The following is an 18,471-nucleotide window of genomic DNA, read 5'->3' as shown; positions in this document are numbered from 1 at the left end:
TTAGGGGGGAGGAAGAGGGCTTTTTTTTAACCTCCGTCCAAACAAACTGTTAATGAGCGTCTCTCCGGGTCCCGCCGCGGCCCCCCCCGTGGAACCGCACTCCGCTATGTGTCAACCCGGTCCTGGAAAACTCCTGTCCGTCCGCTGCTTTCAAAACAAATTCAACATAAAAGCAATCTTGTAGCCGCCGCGGCTGAAGCTGTTGGTAGTTTATGGAGGGGGTTCAGCATGAAATCAGACGACGGAGGAAGGGGGGAAGAAATAAAAGGAGGTCTTTGAAACGTTGCCAGTGGTCAGCTAAGTGGAAGGGGGAGTTGGGGTAAAAAGTTAGACGTGTTTGTTTGGACCCTTCTCTGGCAGATTACCGGAAGCCTCATCTGCTTTCTGTCCTCCTTCCTTATTGCTCTATAAATTGATTAGACAAGCTTCCCAACACTGACAGCTTCTTTTCGGTGGAAGCTCTGGTAACCTCCTGCGTTTTCAAAGATTCCTGCGGTTTGGTTTTGACGTTTTCTGCTGCAGAAACGACGCTCCCCTCAGGAATGATAAATAGGTAATATGTCAGCGACTCATCTGGACGCCCCGGAGACGCTCGAGGTCAGCTCTGGCAGAGGTTCAGCATTCTTCATCCACCGCCTAATCGGAGGATTCGAACACATAGCACGACCTATTGCGAAACCTGACTATCAATCTGCTGCGTCCAGTTACAGCATGACGGCTTCAGTGTCTCTACTGTCCCCTCAGACCTGTCCACCATGGAGGAGAGGTTACACAAGCGGGAGTACGTCAAGCTGACCGAGTTCGTAGCAGACATGACCAAAATCTTCGACAACTGCCGGTACTACAACCCCAGCGACTCGCCGTTTTACCAGTGTGCCGAGGTTCTGGAGAACTTCTTCGTCCAGAAGCTCAAAGGCTTCAAAGCCAGCAGGTGAGGAAAAGCCGGGCTGTGAAGAGGCAGCAAGACGGTCTGATGAGGGCCGTGGAGTTAGACCAGTTAGAAGGATGACATTTTTCCTGAAACGATTTTAGCTCGTACCTCTTCTGCTTGATATCCTCAAACCATCTCTTTTCTTGTTTTTCTTTTCCTTTAAAATTGTTCATTTTCGTCTGGTTTATGACGTCACTGGAGGCGCATGCTCACTCAGAACATTCCTGAGCGTCAGTTCTCCAAAACTCACCTCAGTTTTTAGGAATCGTATGTTTGTGCTGCTCAATCCATCTGCTTTGTCTCTTACCCAGAACAGGGTTTCACTCAATTAGCTTTTTTTTTTTTTTTTTTAAGGCTTCAGTGAGGTTTTTGTTACTTATTCCTAACAACCTTCAGCTTTTACTCTAATGATGCTGCATTTTCTTCTCCTATATGTTGTTTTGTGGAATGCAAAGCAAGTGAACACTCAGTTTTCACCTTTCAAAACTCGCTGTCGGCTTCTTTGACTAAAGAAAAACGTGTCAGTGGAGATGTGCGATATTTGGTATCGATACAATACCAAGGCAATACATGGCCAGTATCGCCAATATGATACTTAAGTTTGATATTTTATCAAATGTGTGACCTTTAGGGGTTTTGTGTTTTTTTTTTTGTCCTCTCAATTATTTTCTTAAAACCCAGGACAAAATTTGGACGTTTTATAAGAGTCTGCAAAAGAGTTTTCCTCTGGCACCGTCCACTAACACATTTGAGGGTCCATTTAACTCCTGTCCACCCAAAGCAGCAGATACTACCATCATTTCATTCCCATCACTTGGGTTTTGTCTCTTTATTTCTGTTTTTTTCAAGCCAGTTTTCATTCAGCCTCTCTGTGCTCTGAATGCTGACGTACTTCTCCCGCATGTATTGACTCCCATCCATTCTTTCTCTCTCTTTTTTGCAGATTGTGATGTCAGACTCCTGGGTGCCGGGGTCACTCTTAAACAAAATATTTAAATTTTCTATCCTGGATGTTGCTGTTTTTACGTGTTTAAAATGGCATTAAAAAATTTTTTTTGTTTTGTTTTTGGGGTTTTTTTGTTTTGTTTGTTTTTTTAAGTGCTTATAACAAGCCACACATTAGGTGTGTGGGTTTTTTTTTCTTATTTTAAAAGTAAATAAAAGCAAAAGTAAGATTTTTTTTCTAAGGTTTAATAGCTGCAGCCATGTTGGTAGCACAGAGCCTCCAAAGGAAAATGTATTTTTTTACACACTCACTTTTTAGAAAAAAAAAATAAAAAATTATGTTTAGCTGGAAACGAGGCAAAAATGTAAAAGCTCACTTTTCTTTCCTCATACTTTATGCTCAGAAGAATAAAATTCAGGCTTCGGTTGTGAAATCAAACGTATAATTTATATTTTTAATTTGACAGCAACAGAACATGTTTACCTCATTTAACAACAAGAAAACAAAAGCACGCACCCGTAGTTTCTTTTTATTGGCTGTTCTCATGTATTATTTTATGTTTATAATGTATCTTTTTGTGAAGGACTATTTTTATGTTCTAATGAAAATAATGATAGAAAAACAAAAAATAGGACAGAGAAAAGTCTAGGTTAGCGTTCCTATTCTGAATAAGCTCGGCTTGGTGTTCTCGGCGAGGAGGTTAGAAATCGTAAAAGGTTGTACATAAAAAAAGTTGGGCAGACATCTTGTCGTGCATTTCAGTGACTTTTAACCAACATGGCTGCTTGGTCTGTCAAAATGTCTGACCCACTGGCATCCAATACTTTGTTTTTTGTTTTGTTTTTTTGTATCCTACTCTAGTCATATTTTGTCATATATTGTAAAGCTTTTAATAAAAAAAAGAACAAAAAGAAGGAAGTTTTCCAACCGTTTTCTTCCTCCTGTTTCTTCAGGTCACATAACAACAAGCTACAGTCAGCCGCATCTTAGATTCTGCTTAAAATCCCAGTGTCAAAAGTCGCATCTCTGATTGGTTAGGACGTGTTGTCAGCGGACCCCTCTCCCACCTATCGGTGTGGCTCCGGCCCCACCGTCCACCACCTCGCGGCGTTTTATGCACCCACACCAGTCATTCCCTCCAGCGTGCGAGAAGGAAGACGGGAATGAAGGAGACAAGATGATGGATGAGATTAAGATGATTGGATGGGGATTGGCCGCCTAACCTCACAGATTCCTTCTGGATGACTCAGCCGGTCGGATGGGTTCACGGTGTCGGATCACGATACGTTTAACTCGAGTTCATTTCACAGAGCCTACCAAAAGTATTTCTACCCCCGTGTCGAGTGTTTGGTCACGTCTACAGACTTCAGTGTATTCTGTTGGGATTTTACGCAACAGACCAACATGATGAAGCGCGTCGTCGTGACGGGAAACCCAACTGTTATTCACACCCCTCGTAGGTCTGGGTTTAAAGGTTGTGCTGTGGTGGCGCAGGGGTTAAGCACAACCAGTGTATGGAGGCCCTAGTCCTTGACGCGGCCGTCGGAGGTTTGATTCCCGGCCTGCCGACCTTTGCCACACATCTTTCCCCCTCTCTCATTAGCAACTTTCCAGTCAATTAACTATCAAATAAAGGCCACTAGAGCCGATAGACCTTAAAAAAAAATTAAAAAGTTTTGGGTTTAAATCGACATTTTTATTTTACAAACATGTTTATTTTGACTTGAAGTAATTTAACAGTTTTCGTCACCAAAGACCTTCAGACGTACAAAAACCTGGTCAGCAATTATCATAAGTGTCTTCATTTTTAATTCTATTAAAATGAGCTCCACTGATAACTGGGAAGGTTATGATTATTTTATTTTATTTATTTTTTGCTAATAAAAGGTGAGCAAAAACTACATTTTAATATATTTTTTCCATTGATTTACATTTTCAAATATGCTGGCTGCATTTCCTCTCAAAAATAAACTTCTGGGTTGAATAAACAACCTGAAAAGCCATCAGTATGAATAACTTGAGGTTTTGTTTTACCAGTTTGTCCTTGCAAAGTAGGTCCAGCTTTGGTACATTGGATGAAAATTGTGAAAAAGTTTTTATATTTTCCTACAGATTTTCAGTCGGCTTTAGATCTGGACTTGGACTAGGCCGTTCTAGCACACTTAGCTGTGTGTTAAGAGTTCTTGTTCTACCTCAAGGTGAACCTTAACACTAAAGTTTTCTCCAGTTCTTTTTTAACGTGGCAGTCCCTGCTAAAGAAAGCCATAAAGACCACAGCATAATGGTGCCACCACTGTGTGTCATCACATGGATGGTAGGACGGGGCGATGGATTTCATCAGCAAACTGAAAGTTTTCGTTTTTCAAACTCTTGAGTTTCCAGAGTGATGTAAACCCACCCAAGAACTGCAATCTCTTTTTACAAACCTGCTTTACAGATACTATTTACTTGGACTTTGAATTCAGGTTGAATAATTGAAAATATCTTAATGAAAACTGTTTTATTTCAGTCATTTTAAAAGTAAATGTTAACCCACCTTCAGCTTTAAGATATGGGGTCATTTACTCTGTCTGGTGGGGTCACACTGACCCCATGTAGGCCTTTACAAGGTTTTTTTTTGTGTGTGTGTGAAAACCCTCAGTGTGGTTTCAGGAACTGACGGTCTAACGGGACAACCCGCCCAGCTCCATGCTGTCGGACCGTGACATTTGCTGCCATCATCCTGAGCACCGCGTCAAGATCACGAGAGGGAACAAATTTGATCAAAATTGAATTTATTAAAAAGAATAAATAGATTTCATTTTTAAGCCATAGGTCAGCGTATCTGCAGTTATTTTGTTCTTTTTCTCCACACGTAGCATTTTCATGAACAATTAGCAGTTGAGAGAGGCCCAAAGTAAATTGGGTTAAAAAAAAAAAGAAAAAATGAGACATGACACTTATCAAGTTGATCTGTTCAAAGAAATCCAGATAAAACACACTGAGCTTTGGTTTTGTAATGTGAAAAAAGGGGGTATAAATACTGTTGCAAGGCATTGTGTAGTTTGACAACTACACGGGATTATCCTCTGTTATTTCTTCAAGTGTTTTAGTTTGACGTTGGCACAGGTGTGTAGGTTTGCATCGAGCATGAACCCGATGCAGATGTTTGACAGCACTGCCCCTATCAGAGCAGTCTGATAGACGGAGTGTGTGTTTTGTCAGAAGGCTGAAATGCTTTCATGTTGCTGTCCAGAGGGAAACGGCACCGGACAGTTCATCCCACCCACCGCATCCGGCCTCTTTTTTTTCTTTTTTTTTTGACCTTTTTTCCATGCGATGCTCTGAAATGCAAGTCAAAAACTGTTCTGTGTTTGAAAGGAGGAGGCCATTTAGAGAAAATGAATTGTGTGAAAGGCTGAAAGTACTGTAGCTCCCTCCATTAGAGTCTCATCAAAGCTGTGTGTCTGAAGCTGACAGGTTGGCTCACATGCATCTCTCAACTCGCTCTGTGTGTGTGTGTGTGTGTGTGTGTGTGTGTGTGTCTGGTTAAAGTAATTGGATAATGAACTTCCCCACTCAGCATCAGCTCAGTTATGTCGCGGTCTGCGGCAGCGTGACTGGGAGTCAAACCTCAGACGACGACCGACTGTGGAGTCTTTGTATGAAAGTTTTATAGCTGCGTTTTTTCAGGCATATCTGGGAACTTTTTTTGTGCGATTCGTACGTTTTTTTTTGTTTGTTTTTTTAAGAGAAGAAACTTGGGGAGCAGTGATGTCTGTCGATTTAGATGTGTTGAAGAATGATGGAAACTTTTTCTCTCTCTGTCTTGAACCTTGAGGTTTTTTGTGTGTGGAAGCAGAGCTGAGAGATGATGTAGCTTCTGTCTCCTTCTCTTCGTCTTTCAACCGAATGTTTGTTACTTTGTTATAAGATAATGATGTGCTTTATTTTCTGTTTGTAACCTCTATTGTATATTATTGCTGTCTAAATATGTAGAGAGAAAAGATTTTTAGAGCATTAGAACTTTTATTTTTGACTATTTGAACCAGCAACCAAGTCCTCCTGTAAATTTAAACTGTATTTTTTTTTCCTCTGTTATTTGAAGTGGACTCTGTTCTTAAGGTGAAATCGCCCTTTGTATAAGAAGTGCTGCACATTGTGAGCATATCGGTTCTGATCCGGTCGAGTGGCACGATAACATGTACAGATTTTTTTTCTTCTTCTTTTTTGTAAAACAAAAAGTCGGCATAACTTCTATATTGACGTTGCATTTCTTGTTTTATTTATTCAGACTGACGGAAAAGTTATCCATTTTTTTTAAAAAAAAAGAAAAAAGTAGTATCTTGAGGAAACGTAACTGCGGATAAAAAGCACTCTATGTTTTTAACAGACTGGCCACTCTGAAGAGACTCTCTTTTGTACTTGATAGGACATTTCATCCTGGATAATAATAAAGTAAACTTTTTTCGAGATGTTTCTGTGTTTTTGGTCTTTCTTTGTAGAAAAGAAATAAGTAAAAGTGAAACTCGGGTTGATTGCTCACAGAGCCGGACACCATTTATTGCTGGTCTTTGGGGTAGTTGTAACTTAAGGCTAACAAAAATCCAACATTTAGTTCGTCAAGGGAATTGAAATATCACGTAAAACCAAGACGTTGATGATTTCTGGTGGGGTTTTTGTTTCTTACATTAATTTTACTATAATCAAATTTCATAGTAGAAATAAACATCCTGATTGAGTAGATTTCAATTCCACAATTTCAGTTACTACAGCCAGAAACTAGTGATAAGGCCTGAAATCTGGGTGCATGATGGACTTCAGAGCCACACAAAGGTCATTACAAAGTCGGGCTTTTATCACCAAACATGTAGAAGTAGCAATCAGTTTTTGTCCCACAGATGTATGGAAGAAAACTGCAAAACAGCCAAAACAATGACTTCCTTTAAAATGAAATAAGTATCTGTACAGAGCTTCCTTTGAGTGGTAACTGGCACATCGATCCGTGTAACTGCTGTGCATTCTGGCTGATGGGTTCAACGATAGCATTTGACAAAATGTTTGCTTGTTTCATGACTGGTAACTATTACATTGCTACGATGTAAAGCGCTTTGAACTGCCTTGTTGAGGAAATGCGCAGTACAAATAAGTTTGACTTGACTAAAAAAAAATCTTTAAACTTGCCAGGGTTTTGGAATAGATTTGGCACTTATCTGTATATAGCATCAGTGGACAACAATGCCATCTTAAGACATTGCAATTTATAAACAGAAATATTCTTAGAAAAATAAATATTCCACACACAAGAATATTTATATATATAAATATCCTTATATTCTTATATATATATATAAGAAAAAGGAAAATATCGGTTCAGTACAACAAACATATTCAAAGCTAATGATTCCAAGTCAAAGAACCCTAACCCATTTTCTGGCTTAACTTTTTAGAAAGTCTCAACAGCTTCCCTCAGCTGAAGGGTGTTGTCCCCACAGGAGCATGCAGCCACTGCCATGTATCAGAGTGTGGAGGGTGTATTCAAGGAGGCGTGAGCCGCTAGTTTCCCGATAAAACTACACTAATTTACTAATCTGGTAGAGGAAGTTAGGAGTTTCATAGGAAGACACGTTGAATTAAAGATCTTTTCAGACTTTTATTTGTAAAACGTTTGCAAAAACCATGTTATCATATTCCCGCAACTTCACAATTCAATACTGGTATATTACATAAAATCCTGAACGACAACAAAACGCTCAATAAAGTCATATAAAGTTGTAACATGACAAAATGGGGGAAAGGTTCAAGCGGTGTGAGTACTTTTGTCGGCCGCTGCACCAGAAGGTCCAAGGCCAGAGTGTGTGAGTGTGTGTATGTCTGACTCAACCTCTTCTTAACTCATCCGTGGTGCCAAACGGAGAAGTGGGCCCCCGGGGACGATGAGGTCACGACCTGTTTACAACCATTCCTGTGATCAAGTTATCCTGAATGACACATCCAGCCATCACCGACTCCCAGAGCTCCCTCTCCTCTCCCTGACCTCCACCTCTTTATCTCCTCCACTCAAACCACTAAATGGATCCAGAGGCTCTCATGGACGCCGGGAGCACCACAGATGACCACAAGCCCACAGTTTTTTGGGGTTGGTTTTTGCGCAGTCTTCACACAGGAAGCATCTACCAGATATTCCCACCTACCCGCCCCACACCCCTCCTTCACATGCTCTGTGACGAGGAATGTCCTCCCGCTGCGATAGTGGCCACAGTGTGGATCAGCCTCTCGTTTCCTGCCCGCCACATGCGCCTGTTCCCTCCAGCACTGATCGCTGATAGAGGGTGCGTGGAGCCTGGGAACTGACCAGAGATGACGGACATGCGGAGTGCGGGGGGAGAGGAGGAGGAGGATGCGCAGATTCAGCGCAGCAGAATTTTGCTGTTAAACTTTCATTTCTGCGCCCTGTTTTGAGGGACGGCGCTTCTTCTGGGAATAACAAAGTCGCATGTAATCATGGGAATAATAATATATATATTCAAAAGGATTTTTTTCAGTTCTAGTGGCCTTTATTTGACACCAGTCAAACAGGAAGGCGGGCTGTGGGAGAGGGCCGGGACTCGAACCCGTGACGGCAGGCCTCTGTATGAGTCGCGCGCTTTCCGTCCCCATGCTTAATGACGTGTATTTCTCAACTAGGAAGCACATGGTTTTCATTCATTAGAAAGACAGAGCAAGAGTTTAAGTGAAAATTTATCCACAAGCTAATTGACAAACCCGACGCCGCTCGGGCTCTCTCGGTTACATATTTTACGTCGCTTATCCAGCCGCTCTCACTGTGCTGCTCCCTCTACATTTCTCAAACATCCCCCTCTGAGCATCGGCCTCCCGAGCAGATTCAGCATCTCGGAAAATAAGCCGCGATGAAGGCGCTTCTTTGAGCGCCCAGGTGTGTGGAGGATCAAATTCCTGCGATTAGATTCATGGCCCGGGCCCAGCGAAACCCACGACTCCTCCTCGTCGCTGTGTTTGGACCCCCACCGCCTCCACCTTTTTGATGTTGGGCCTACTTATCACCGTGGACACGTAATTAAAGTTAAAGAAAGCAAAGCCTCTCTCAGAGCCAGCTGAAGTTCCTCATTTCCCGCCATCTGAATAATCCTCTTCACTCTCCGCTATGATTTGTTGCCTCTTATTTGTCTGGACCTTAGCTTCCTCCCACTCAACAACCTATTGACCCGGGGGTTTTTTTAAATTATTTTTAAAGTCGCAGTACTTTTCTTTGAAGTCATGGCAACTGTTATGAAAAGAGTAATGACAGAAAATATTAGGATATTCTGAAAATTTGCAGCAATTTTTAAACCTCGCTATCTGGATTTAATGTCTAGGAAATTGAAGCATTACTAAACCGTAAACCTTCCCAACATCCCATGCTGTGTTGATTATTATAGACAGAATCTTTTCCCAATGCCAAATTCTGAAGCAGATTCAACAAACAAGCCATTTGTCCCTTCGGAGCTTCGGAGCAGCTTCGTGTCTCTTCAGAAAAGTGATACCTATTCAGCTCTGGTACTTCATGTACCAGCCATGAATGCGTGAAGAGTTTAATTCGAGCTGAGCTCAGGAGAGACAGGAGCACTTGAGTCCCAAGCCAGCACAAGGAAGAGTCCAGTTAGTCAAAGTTGCTTGTATCCATTGGCGCAAAAAGTGGGTATGCACTAAAGTGCGACGCCCAGAGGGCGCCGCGTCAGATTGGGCGCCAAAAACAATGGCAGAATAATTATTTCTAGTCGCTGTTTTCTGTATTTGACAGCTGTTTGTGGATTGAAAACCCCCTAGTGGGTGCCTATAATGTGTCTGCGTACACCTCAGAAAGTACTTTGCTGCGTCCCGCTTGCATCGAAGAGGCCCCCAGCTCAGTTCAGTTCTTTGGGAACTTCATAGATAAAGCCGATATGATGATACATGGTAGAGGTCCATATGAGAGCACATCCACTTCCGCTGGACATCCTCCCCTCTTGCGCAGTGCCATAGGGTTGGGTAAGATCGACTGCGAAGTCTCTCCCCCCGCAGCAGGGGGCGATGTTCTCGTCGGTTGTTCACCTACACCTGGAGCGGACGGCCTCCAGAGCTTTCTGGTGTCTCCGTTTGTTGAACCTTTTGACGTAGTTGCTGCTGCGCAGGAGGCCATCCCCGGGCTTTAGTTTGCCAGCCAGCAGGGTCAGGAGGTCACTGGGAAGGTGGCGCCTCCGGTGGTAGATCTGACCCATTACAATGTATCTGGCCCCTGGGGGACAAAGCGGGTGGCAGGTTGAGTTGATCTACATCCCATGTTTTCAATAAAGAATGGCCAAAATCTAGTAGAAACACACCCTGATATTCACACTCACAGCAAAAAAACAAACAAACAAAAAGATTCTGTGTTCTGCATCGAATACAAACGTCAGACACATTTTTTCCGCTCAGCTCAAAAGCAAATTTCTTAAACTCACCAAGCTTGATATCAGGACAGGGCTTGCTGCACTTGAAGGTGTCCAAGACCAGGAGGCGAACCTTGAAGAAGAAGCTGTCTGGGGTCACGTAGAGACGACTCATCTTGTAGAAGCCGTCAGCGCTCACCATCAACGTGATCAGTCTGACTCCTTTCCTCAAAACATCGATGTCGTGGACAATCCCATTGACAGCTGTCCAGAAGACGAGAGACGTTTGGTTAGACAATTTGAAAACGGCATTATGGTTTCCAGGGTAACGTAAGATGCATTGAGTCATGATTGGAAACGCAGTCATGTCTGTGAAGCTGGTAAGTTTAGATTACTGTAATGACACGAGTCAAGGCGAAACAAGCCGGCTCTGGCAAAAGAAAAAAAAATCAATTCTTTGATTTTCAAGTTTTAGTTATTTCGGTACATTGGATTTAGGATTTAAGTAGCGTCCTGTCAAGAAAATAATCTTTAGTGAACCCCCTTCGTCTTTTCATTTGAGACCACAAAAAGCAGTCCGAAATCTTATTTTATTTATTATTGCAATATATATATTTTAGATATTATTTGAAATAGTCTCAAATTAAATAACGGTCATGTTGAATTAGAAACTGCTTTATATGTGAGATGCGTTTAGTAAAACATCAAAAATAAAGCTAATTTATTAAATACGTTGAAATATTTCTTTATATATATATATCAAAAGCAAAAACTTGCTAAGTGAAAATGGTCTCTGGAATGCTGAGTTTAATTTTACAACTCACACCTCAGTAAATCATTGTAAGAGAAACTGCCTGTCAGAATGAAGAACCATGGTAGATCAACCAAAACTTATCCAAGAGAGTGTCTGAGACTCTTCCATGAGGTAAAAAAAAAAAAGAACAAGAAAAGCACTACAGGCTGCACTTGCTTTAGTTAGGACCAGAGTTCATGATTCAACAATAGGGAAAAGATTCAGATTGAGTGAAAAATGGCTTCCATTGAAGAGTTCTAATGTGAAAATTACTGCTAACAAAAAGACACCCAAAGTCTGTCTCACATGCCCCCTCCAAACAAAACAAAACAAAACAAAACAAAACAAAAATACATGAGACTGCTAAGGCATCTGGTGTAAAACTAACAGCGTTGATGAAAAAGAACATTATGTCATCCTGGAGATGGTAGTGTTGCTCCAGGACCTTGATAACTTGCAGTAATTGATAGAACCATGAATTCTCTCTCTTTCTGCACTGCAACCCTCTTCGGGTTAGACAGCAGGACAGTAGTTGGCTGTCTAATACCCTGCCGCACATCAGCAGGTCCAACTCTCAAGGGCTCAGAAAAGACTAGGATTTAGAATTTGCCCAGTCAAAGCGTGGTTTTATATCAGATCGAAATGCTGTGAAACGATCTTAAACGAGCCCTTTCATGTGTAAATACGACAATAAAAACTATTCTGCAAGAAACGTTGACCCTGTTTCCTGCACATCGGGGTAAGAACCTTATGACTTGTTCACTCGGAAATGTATGATTCCTGCTAAGACTTTCCTGCTAAGACAGTTTTGTTTTATTTCCCCAATTACTAAATTAAGCCGTCACTTGAAAAACACAATTTTGTGTATTTACTCAGGTTATCTTTGATTTTAAAATTGCTTTGATGAGATGAAACAATGAAGCTTGAAAAAAAAAACGCAAAATCAGAAGAAACCTGTAAGCAAAGCGAACAAACAAGTATGGTACAGCATTAAAAACTGTTTTAAATTGCTGAGAAACATCAAGGAAATAACAAAACAGACCAAAACGCATTCTAAATATGGTTACATTTCTTCTATGTGTCTTTGTATTACATACCAAACTCACTGTGGCAGTAATATTCCCTCTCATCCTTCTCCTTCCTGCACTCGCTCATGCAGAAGGCATCGTGTGTGTAGTCAGACTCTGTGGAGAAGAGAAAGGCAGCTTGAGAGGAAAGTTTGAGAAAAGTCTGTGCTGCTTTCTCTAGATAGCAGGGAAAACTCATGACTGCTGTAACTATTAATGCATATTCACTCACTAACGCATTAGACTTTTTAACAGAGGAAGAGTCTTTGACTTTGAACTTCCAGCTCTTACTCCGTTTTGTCATTTTCTAATGTTGCCTCTAAAACGTCTCGTTTGTTTTTTCTAATGTTTAGGGCAGGAAACTTCTAATATGTATTGGAATATTCAACTATAAATGCTAATTGTTTTGATTAAGATATTACCATGTGGGAGATTTAGTTCAGGGACCCTGTTAGAAGATATGTGGAGCACCCTGTCACAACACACAGGTCAGGTTTCACGATCAGGGAAACGGCCCTGGCCTCTCCTACCTCGCCTCAGGACGTCAAACTGGTAGAGCAGGCTGGAGGACCGCCGGGTCAAAAACACCGGCGGGCGGCTGTTGTTCCAGGCCGCGGAGCTGATTCCAGACTGGTAGAGGCTGGACCTCCCGGGCCGGTTCTCCTCTGGGTCCTGGCGTCGGTTGGGGGAGTCTCTGCGAGGTGAAGAAGCTGTTTGATGCGGCTGGATGGGTGTTTGTGTCTGCACTGGGGTCTTGGGTTTGGAGTTGGGCTGTCCCTCCGGCTCACCCTGCTGCAGAGGGCTGATGTGGGTCTGGGTGTCCTGACTGATTTTCTGTGTCGTGCGATTGGAGCCAGCACTTGTGGCTCCTGTCAGCTGGGTTTTGGGAAGCAAACCGGCAACTTCCCCCCTGTTTTTCTCACTGTTGTGCTCTGTTAAACGATCACTCTTGTGCCCCTTTTTGCTCTTATTGTTGGGGCCGTGGTGACGGAGGACCGGGGCCAGGTTGCTGTGCTTTGGCCACACAGCGGATGGCATCGGGTGGAAGTTTAGCTTTGACTCACTAGACTTGCTGCTTTTCTCCAAGAGCTCATTGATGGGCAGGGTGGGCTCTTTGACCAGTAGCCTGGTTTGGTTGCTTGGTGCAGGATCCTGTGGACCCTTGTCTATAAGGGTGTACAGCTCTGGAATAGAAGCAAACAGCACTTCAGCTACAAAATTATACAATTCAAACTGATACTAAGACTGATATCTGGAAGACATTTTCTTTAGTTGCCAACTGCTGCCTGGCAAAAGAAAGTACATTGGAGACAATTCTCTGTATTTCAGAGTTCACTGTGGACATTTTACATGTTTCTGGCAAGGCCAATTCAGTGGCAGACTGTTTGTCACAGGCCAGGGTGAGGGTTGTTCATCTGGAACCAGACTATGCCCTTATGACTGTTGTTCACAGAACAGATCAGTGTGTACAGGAGCTCAGATGACCCAATACGGGGCTAACGCTGACAAATGTGGTTTCCAGTGAAGGCAGCGTGACACTGATGTATGATACCTCCACAAGACAACCCCATTCCATAGTTCCCGCCAAGTTAAGAAGTGAGATTTTCAACACTACTCATGGCCTTCTTCATCCAGACACTAATGCATCCCTGTGAATGATAGCTGGCAAGTTTGTTTGACATAGGATTAAGAAAGGTGTGAAGACCTGGGGTGGACCCTGGTCCAATATGATGCATTGAATGACAAACCAGGTGGCTTGAAGGTGTCCCAATGTCATCAACATGAGAACAATACATTTTGGGATACCATCAGGCCTCTCTTTGAAACACAGTCACAGTTCACTTCTGAATTGTGGAATGCCATCACTGAGAGTCCAGTTGTTAGGCTTTATCAAAGAAGTTGCCTGCTATGCAACAGGTGACATCACCGAGAGTCCAGTTGTTAGGCTTCATAGGACCATTGCTTATCAACCTCAGGGTAATGGACTGTGAGAGATTTCTCTGCTTATTAAGTCTGAAGGACGATAGTTGAGTCAACAAATTTCCACATCTAATGCTTGGACTGCAAACTTCAGCCATGGAAGGCCTACAGTTATTGTCATTAGAGATGGTTTATGGCCAACCGCTGCAGGGACTTTGCTTCCTGTCACTACATTCTGATGGTCACCTGTTGCATAGCAGGCAACTTCTTTGATAAAGCTAAAGTTTTCTCACCAGTCCCCATGTCATTCAACATCTCTACTCTGCGATCTGAAGAGTACTTTTACATTCCTGTCATCCTCAGTGCATTTGATTTTGATTCTGTGCCAAAATGTGCACCTTGGACCTCTTTGGAATGGCTGATGACACATATTTGATTGTGGACACAAGTCCACAATCAAACAAAAAGGAGAAGTTTTCTGTAGAACGCCTCAATGCAGCATGCCTAAATTTGAAACAATCGGTTTATTTGGCATGACTCCCATATTGACATAGATACACCATAGATTACGGCAAGAGAGCCACATGGGTTAACTGATGGTCCTGAATCAATGTCTGAAGTCTCTCAGGACAACATCCTGCCTAAGCGCACTAGGTTTAGCTGTGTTGTTCGACTAGGGACTAGGGAATTCTGGGTAAATGACTTGTGAGGATTTGAGTTTTTCTGTGTGTTGATTTAGGTTTCTGTGTTCTGTGGAGTCTCTGTGTTGTCCAGTCTACCCCTCAATTAGTTACACCTGTTCCTTGTTTCTCCTGATTGTCTCCCTGTGTATTTAAACCCACCCGTGTCCCTTGTTCCCTTGTCGGGTTCTCGTCTATGCTACCATCTTGTTGCGTCAAGTCTGTCGTCAGTTGTTTGAACCAGTTGCCAACAGCGTTGAGCCATTAACCTTCCACTCATCTGTGCTGCCTGGGTTATTGCTTGTTTTTCATTAAATCATAATTTCCTTCACTTCAACCTGGGTCCACTGCGTCTGCCTCACCACAAAACATGACAGGTAGTCTCAACGTAGCTATAGCATAAGTCACTCCTTAGAGAATTTGTGTTCCTATACATATGGAGTCATTATGTGTTTTTCAATAGAAGGTTACTGTCTCCAAAAGGTAAAACTTGAATGAGTAAACTTCAGTTAAGAACTGTTAACTTGCAAGTGGAGCAAAAGAGATAAGAGGAGCCCAGAATACTTCCTTCCACGTCCACCCAGTATTTTATTTAAAATAAAATAAAACTAATTTGAGCCACCTCCGTGCCTCACACTGACCATGGTTTCATTGTTTAAGTGAATACTGCTAACTTAAAAAATGTTGACTATTCAAGCCTTTTTCTAGATGTTGGGCATTGAGATTCCTCACAGGATCTGTGTACATTTAAATTAGCTTTCCACATGCATGCTGCTGTAACGGTTTATTTAGTTTATAAATCAATACCATATTTACTTTCAGTGGTAGTAAACTTTCTATACCACTTAAATAGAGCACCCAGAGCTTCCACTCACAGGCTTTTATCATAAAGTATTTAGTGTTCATTTAGTAGAAAAGAAATACAGGTCTACTTCGAGTAAACAACAACTGAATCAGAAGCAGTGCAACGTAATTGACCGTGAGGATTTCAAACAAATTTCAAAAGCACTGGTAAAAGCTGGTTGTTATTTTATCAGCAATGCTATTAATAATATGGTCCACTTGTTTGATTTTGTATTTTCATTTAATTAGTTGTATGCACTAGATTGACTACATTGACTATATTTAGTAACATAACTGGCAAGTTAAGGCAGGTTTGAAAATGAGACCCCGTGTGCCAATAGGATTTACCTGTATAAACCACGGTAAAATAATAGCAATAACAACAAAACGTAAACCTCATATTTCCCAGGAGCACTGTTTGTAGTTTTTTTTTTTTAAACAATTTCTAAAATAATTGTTTGAAGTCAGGCTTTTTTCTGTATTAAATATCTTATACATAAAAAAATAACCTTAGTTATATGGCATACAGTATTTAAATAAACCTTACCCAATTACAGACACAAATAATGCCATGCAGTGATTATTGTTCATACCTAAAGCTGTAAAATCGACACCACGAGTCTGCAGAAAAAAACAAACATAAATCAACTCACCGTTGACAACTTGCTCCTCTGTGTCATAAAGACGAAACGCCAGAAACAAAAGAACCAGAGTAATTCCTGTCATCTTGGATGGACCAGATTTGGACTTACTGCACTGTTTGTTCTCAAGTTGGGATTCCTGGGATTTTTATAGGAGCGCTCAGGGAGCGGATGGGACGAGGTAGAAAGGGAGGGTGTGGGCTGGCCCAAAACAGGGACACAAACACTTTCACACGAAAACTCCTGCCATTTGTGCATAATTCAAAATGCCCCAACAGAGCCCACTGTGTGAAAGAAATGTGCACACAAATATTTTATTAAAAATAAGCTTTCTTTATTATCTGGTGTCAGATTTAATATTCCATTCTAGGCTTCTTCTTTTTTATATGCATAAAACTTTTAACCTTTACATCCAGTAGCAGACTATTAAACATAAAATTCACAATTTAAACCCGCTTGAAGATGATTACTTAAAAAAGATGAGTATTCACTGCCCTCTAGTGTTGAAGAAAAGAATATCAGCGCAATGTTGACGCAATTTGGATGGTTATTACAGTTTTCTTATACGCATTTAAAAAGTCGTTTATTTTCTAAATTAATGCCTAAAAACCCCTAGATGGAATAATGAAAATGTAATAAAATGTTCTGGTTCTGTCAATTCTTTGCTCTAAGGGCAGATTTGTTTATGTTCATTAAGTAAATATCTAAAATGAAAATAAATGTTGTGGGTTACTACTTGTTGTAATTTATAGCCAATACACAAGTATTTGTGTTAGAATACTTTATATGATGAAATTAAAATAATTTAGCCTGTTAAAACTTGCTGTTTGTTCCCCACACATTGTCTTTGTTGTCTATAACAGGGCTGATATTTCTATCTATTAAAAAACGTTTAGCCTGAAAGAAAGTAAGAATTAATGTGAAACAAAGGTTTGACAATTACAGATTTATCAAAGTTCAACATGTTTTCAGTAAAATAACTTAAGAATTTATGGCAAATTTACAGTTTTTACCCCTTTATCTCTTGAAATGCTAAATGTACGTTGAATTATAGAATCCCCCTTACGTAATAAAATGTTACGAATTACATTTTGACTATCTTTCCTTCTTTCATTTCAAAAACAAAAATAAAAGAATTCAGCAATAAAATTCTGACATGAACAAATGCTACTGTTAGTATTTCTTAGATTGTCATTAAAATATAGTTTCGACATAACACTGATCCATACGGTGCAACAACAGGACAAATGCGTTACAGAATTCATCGCTGGTTTTTCTCTTAATACACATGGCATTGTGTACTTTAACAACTAAAAGGAAACTAAATGCGACCCAGATGGGACTCGAACCCACAATCCCCAGCTCCGGAGGCTGATGCCTTATCCATTAGGCCACTGGGTCATTACGTGGAAAATCTCAAAAGCGTCATTTTGTGTCTTTGCCATGTCAGTTTCACGGTGTGTTATGTCGTTTTTTGTTTGTACATTTTGCCCGGTGGCGGTCATCTTTGATAATACAGAGGCTTTGCCCTCAAAATGTTACTACGCAGCCAACTACTGCACTTATAAACGCCTGTTAATGCACCAAACCGCTGAAGTTTGCATCTGGAACGAAGCTTCTGCTTTGGCTATTGTAGAGGGCTCTATAAAAAGCAGTTTATGAAAAATGAAATATTTGTGCAATAAGTACCCTAGCTTAGACAAAATCTGTCAATGTTTGACGTGTCCATACTGTAGCTTTGTTTTTTGTTTTTTTACATGAATCTCTCCAATAAACCTTAGATGTACATTTTTAGTTTTCACAAATTGCATAAAGATTTGACAAATCACAAACTGTATTTTATAGACTTCATCATCAGTATAAAATAATTTTGTTCGAGTCTGACCACTGTCAAACGTTGTTAAACCGGGCCTCTTTTAAAGCAGTGTAAAGCCAAAAAAATCTCCCTTATTTGAAATAGTCTCAAATTAAATAACGGTCATGTTGAATTAGAAACTGCTTTATATGTGAGATGCGTTTAGTAAAACATCAAAAATAAAGCTAATTTATTAAATACGTTGAAATATTTCTTTATATATATATATATATATATATATATATATATATATATATATATATATATATATATATATATATATATATAAAAAAAGAAAAAAAAACAACGAGTCGGATACTTACTTCATTCTCCCTCAAACCCCCGGTAACAGGGCGGAGCGTTTTGCAAATCTGACCAATCGTATTTTAGAACACCAGGGTTATATGT

At 40.8% G+C, this 18,471-nt stretch overlaps 2 protein-coding genes and 1 non-coding gene across 6 annotated transcripts in view; 1 reads left to right on the top strand and 2 right to left on the bottom strand.

The window, feature by feature from the left end:
- Positions 1 to 6,329, top strand: part of LOC122829377 (nucleosome-remodeling factor subunit BPTF-like) — a 46,353-nt gene extending 40,024 nt beyond the window's left edge. For 2 of the 3 annotated variants that reach the window (XM_044113871.1, XM_044113870.1), the window contains exons 35-36: positions 745 to 931; positions 2,831 to 6,329. In XM_044113871.1, coding sequence (XP_043969806.1) covers positions 745 to 931; positions 2,831 to 2,867 — 224 coding nt within the window. In that variant the 3' untranslated portion in view covers positions 2,868 to 6,329. The other variant, XM_044113872.1, reaches the window with a different exon arrangement.
- Positions 6,330 to 7,574: 1,245 nt separating this feature from the next.
- Positions 7,575 to 18,427, bottom strand: LOC122829376. Of its 2 annotated transcripts, none has more exons than XM_044113869.1 (5): positions 18,387 to 18,427; positions 12,655 to 13,308; positions 12,155 to 12,241; positions 10,337 to 10,528; positions 7,575 to 10,131 (listed from the first exon to the last, which is right to left on the bottom strand). In XM_044113869.1, the coding sequence occupies exons 2-5, from the start codon at positions 13,160 to 13,162 to the stop codon at positions 9,944 to 9,946; spliced, it is 975 nt and encodes a 324-aa protein (XP_043969804.1). In that variant the 5' UTR covers positions 13,163 to 13,308; positions 18,387 to 18,427; the 3' UTR covers positions 7,575 to 9,943. The 2 variants fall into 2 exon arrangements, with proteins under 2 accessions (XP_043969804.1, XP_043969803.1); XM_044113868.1 differs by lacking the exon at positions 18,387 to 18,427 and adding an exon at positions 16,221 to 16,358.
- On the bottom strand, positions 17,537 to 17,609 carry trnar-ccg. Its single transcript has one exon. It is a non-coding gene; the product is annotated as a tRNA-Arg (tRNA).
- Positions 18,428 to 18,471: the final 44 nt, after the last annotated feature.

The sequence above is a fragment of the Gambusia affinis genome, linkage group LG04 (assembly GCF_019740435.1).
Source record: "Gambusia affinis linkage group LG04, SWU_Gaff_1.0, whole genome shotgun sequence".
Lineage (NCBI taxonomy): Eukaryota > Metazoa > Chordata > Actinopteri > Cyprinodontiformes > Poeciliidae > Gambusia > Gambusia affinis.
The sequence above is the reverse complement of the archived record's forward strand: the minus strand, read 5'-3'. Positions and strand labels throughout refer to the sequence as shown.

Excerpts from the sequence above, each read along its gene's own strand:
- LOC122829376 (XM_044113868.1), bottom strand. The coding sequence starts at position 16,293 with ATGACAGGAATTACTCTGGTTCTTTTGTTTCTGGCGTTTCGTCTTTAT. Across the intron at positions 13,309-16,220 it reads AGAGGAGCAAGTTGTCAACG|AGCTGTACACCCTTATAGAC; the intron begins GTGAGTTGATTT and ends CTTCTATTCCAG. Across the intron at positions 12,242-12,654 it reads GTTTGACGTCCTGAGGCGAG|AGTCTGACTACACACACGAT; the intron begins GTAGGAGAGGCC and ends TCTTCTCCACAG.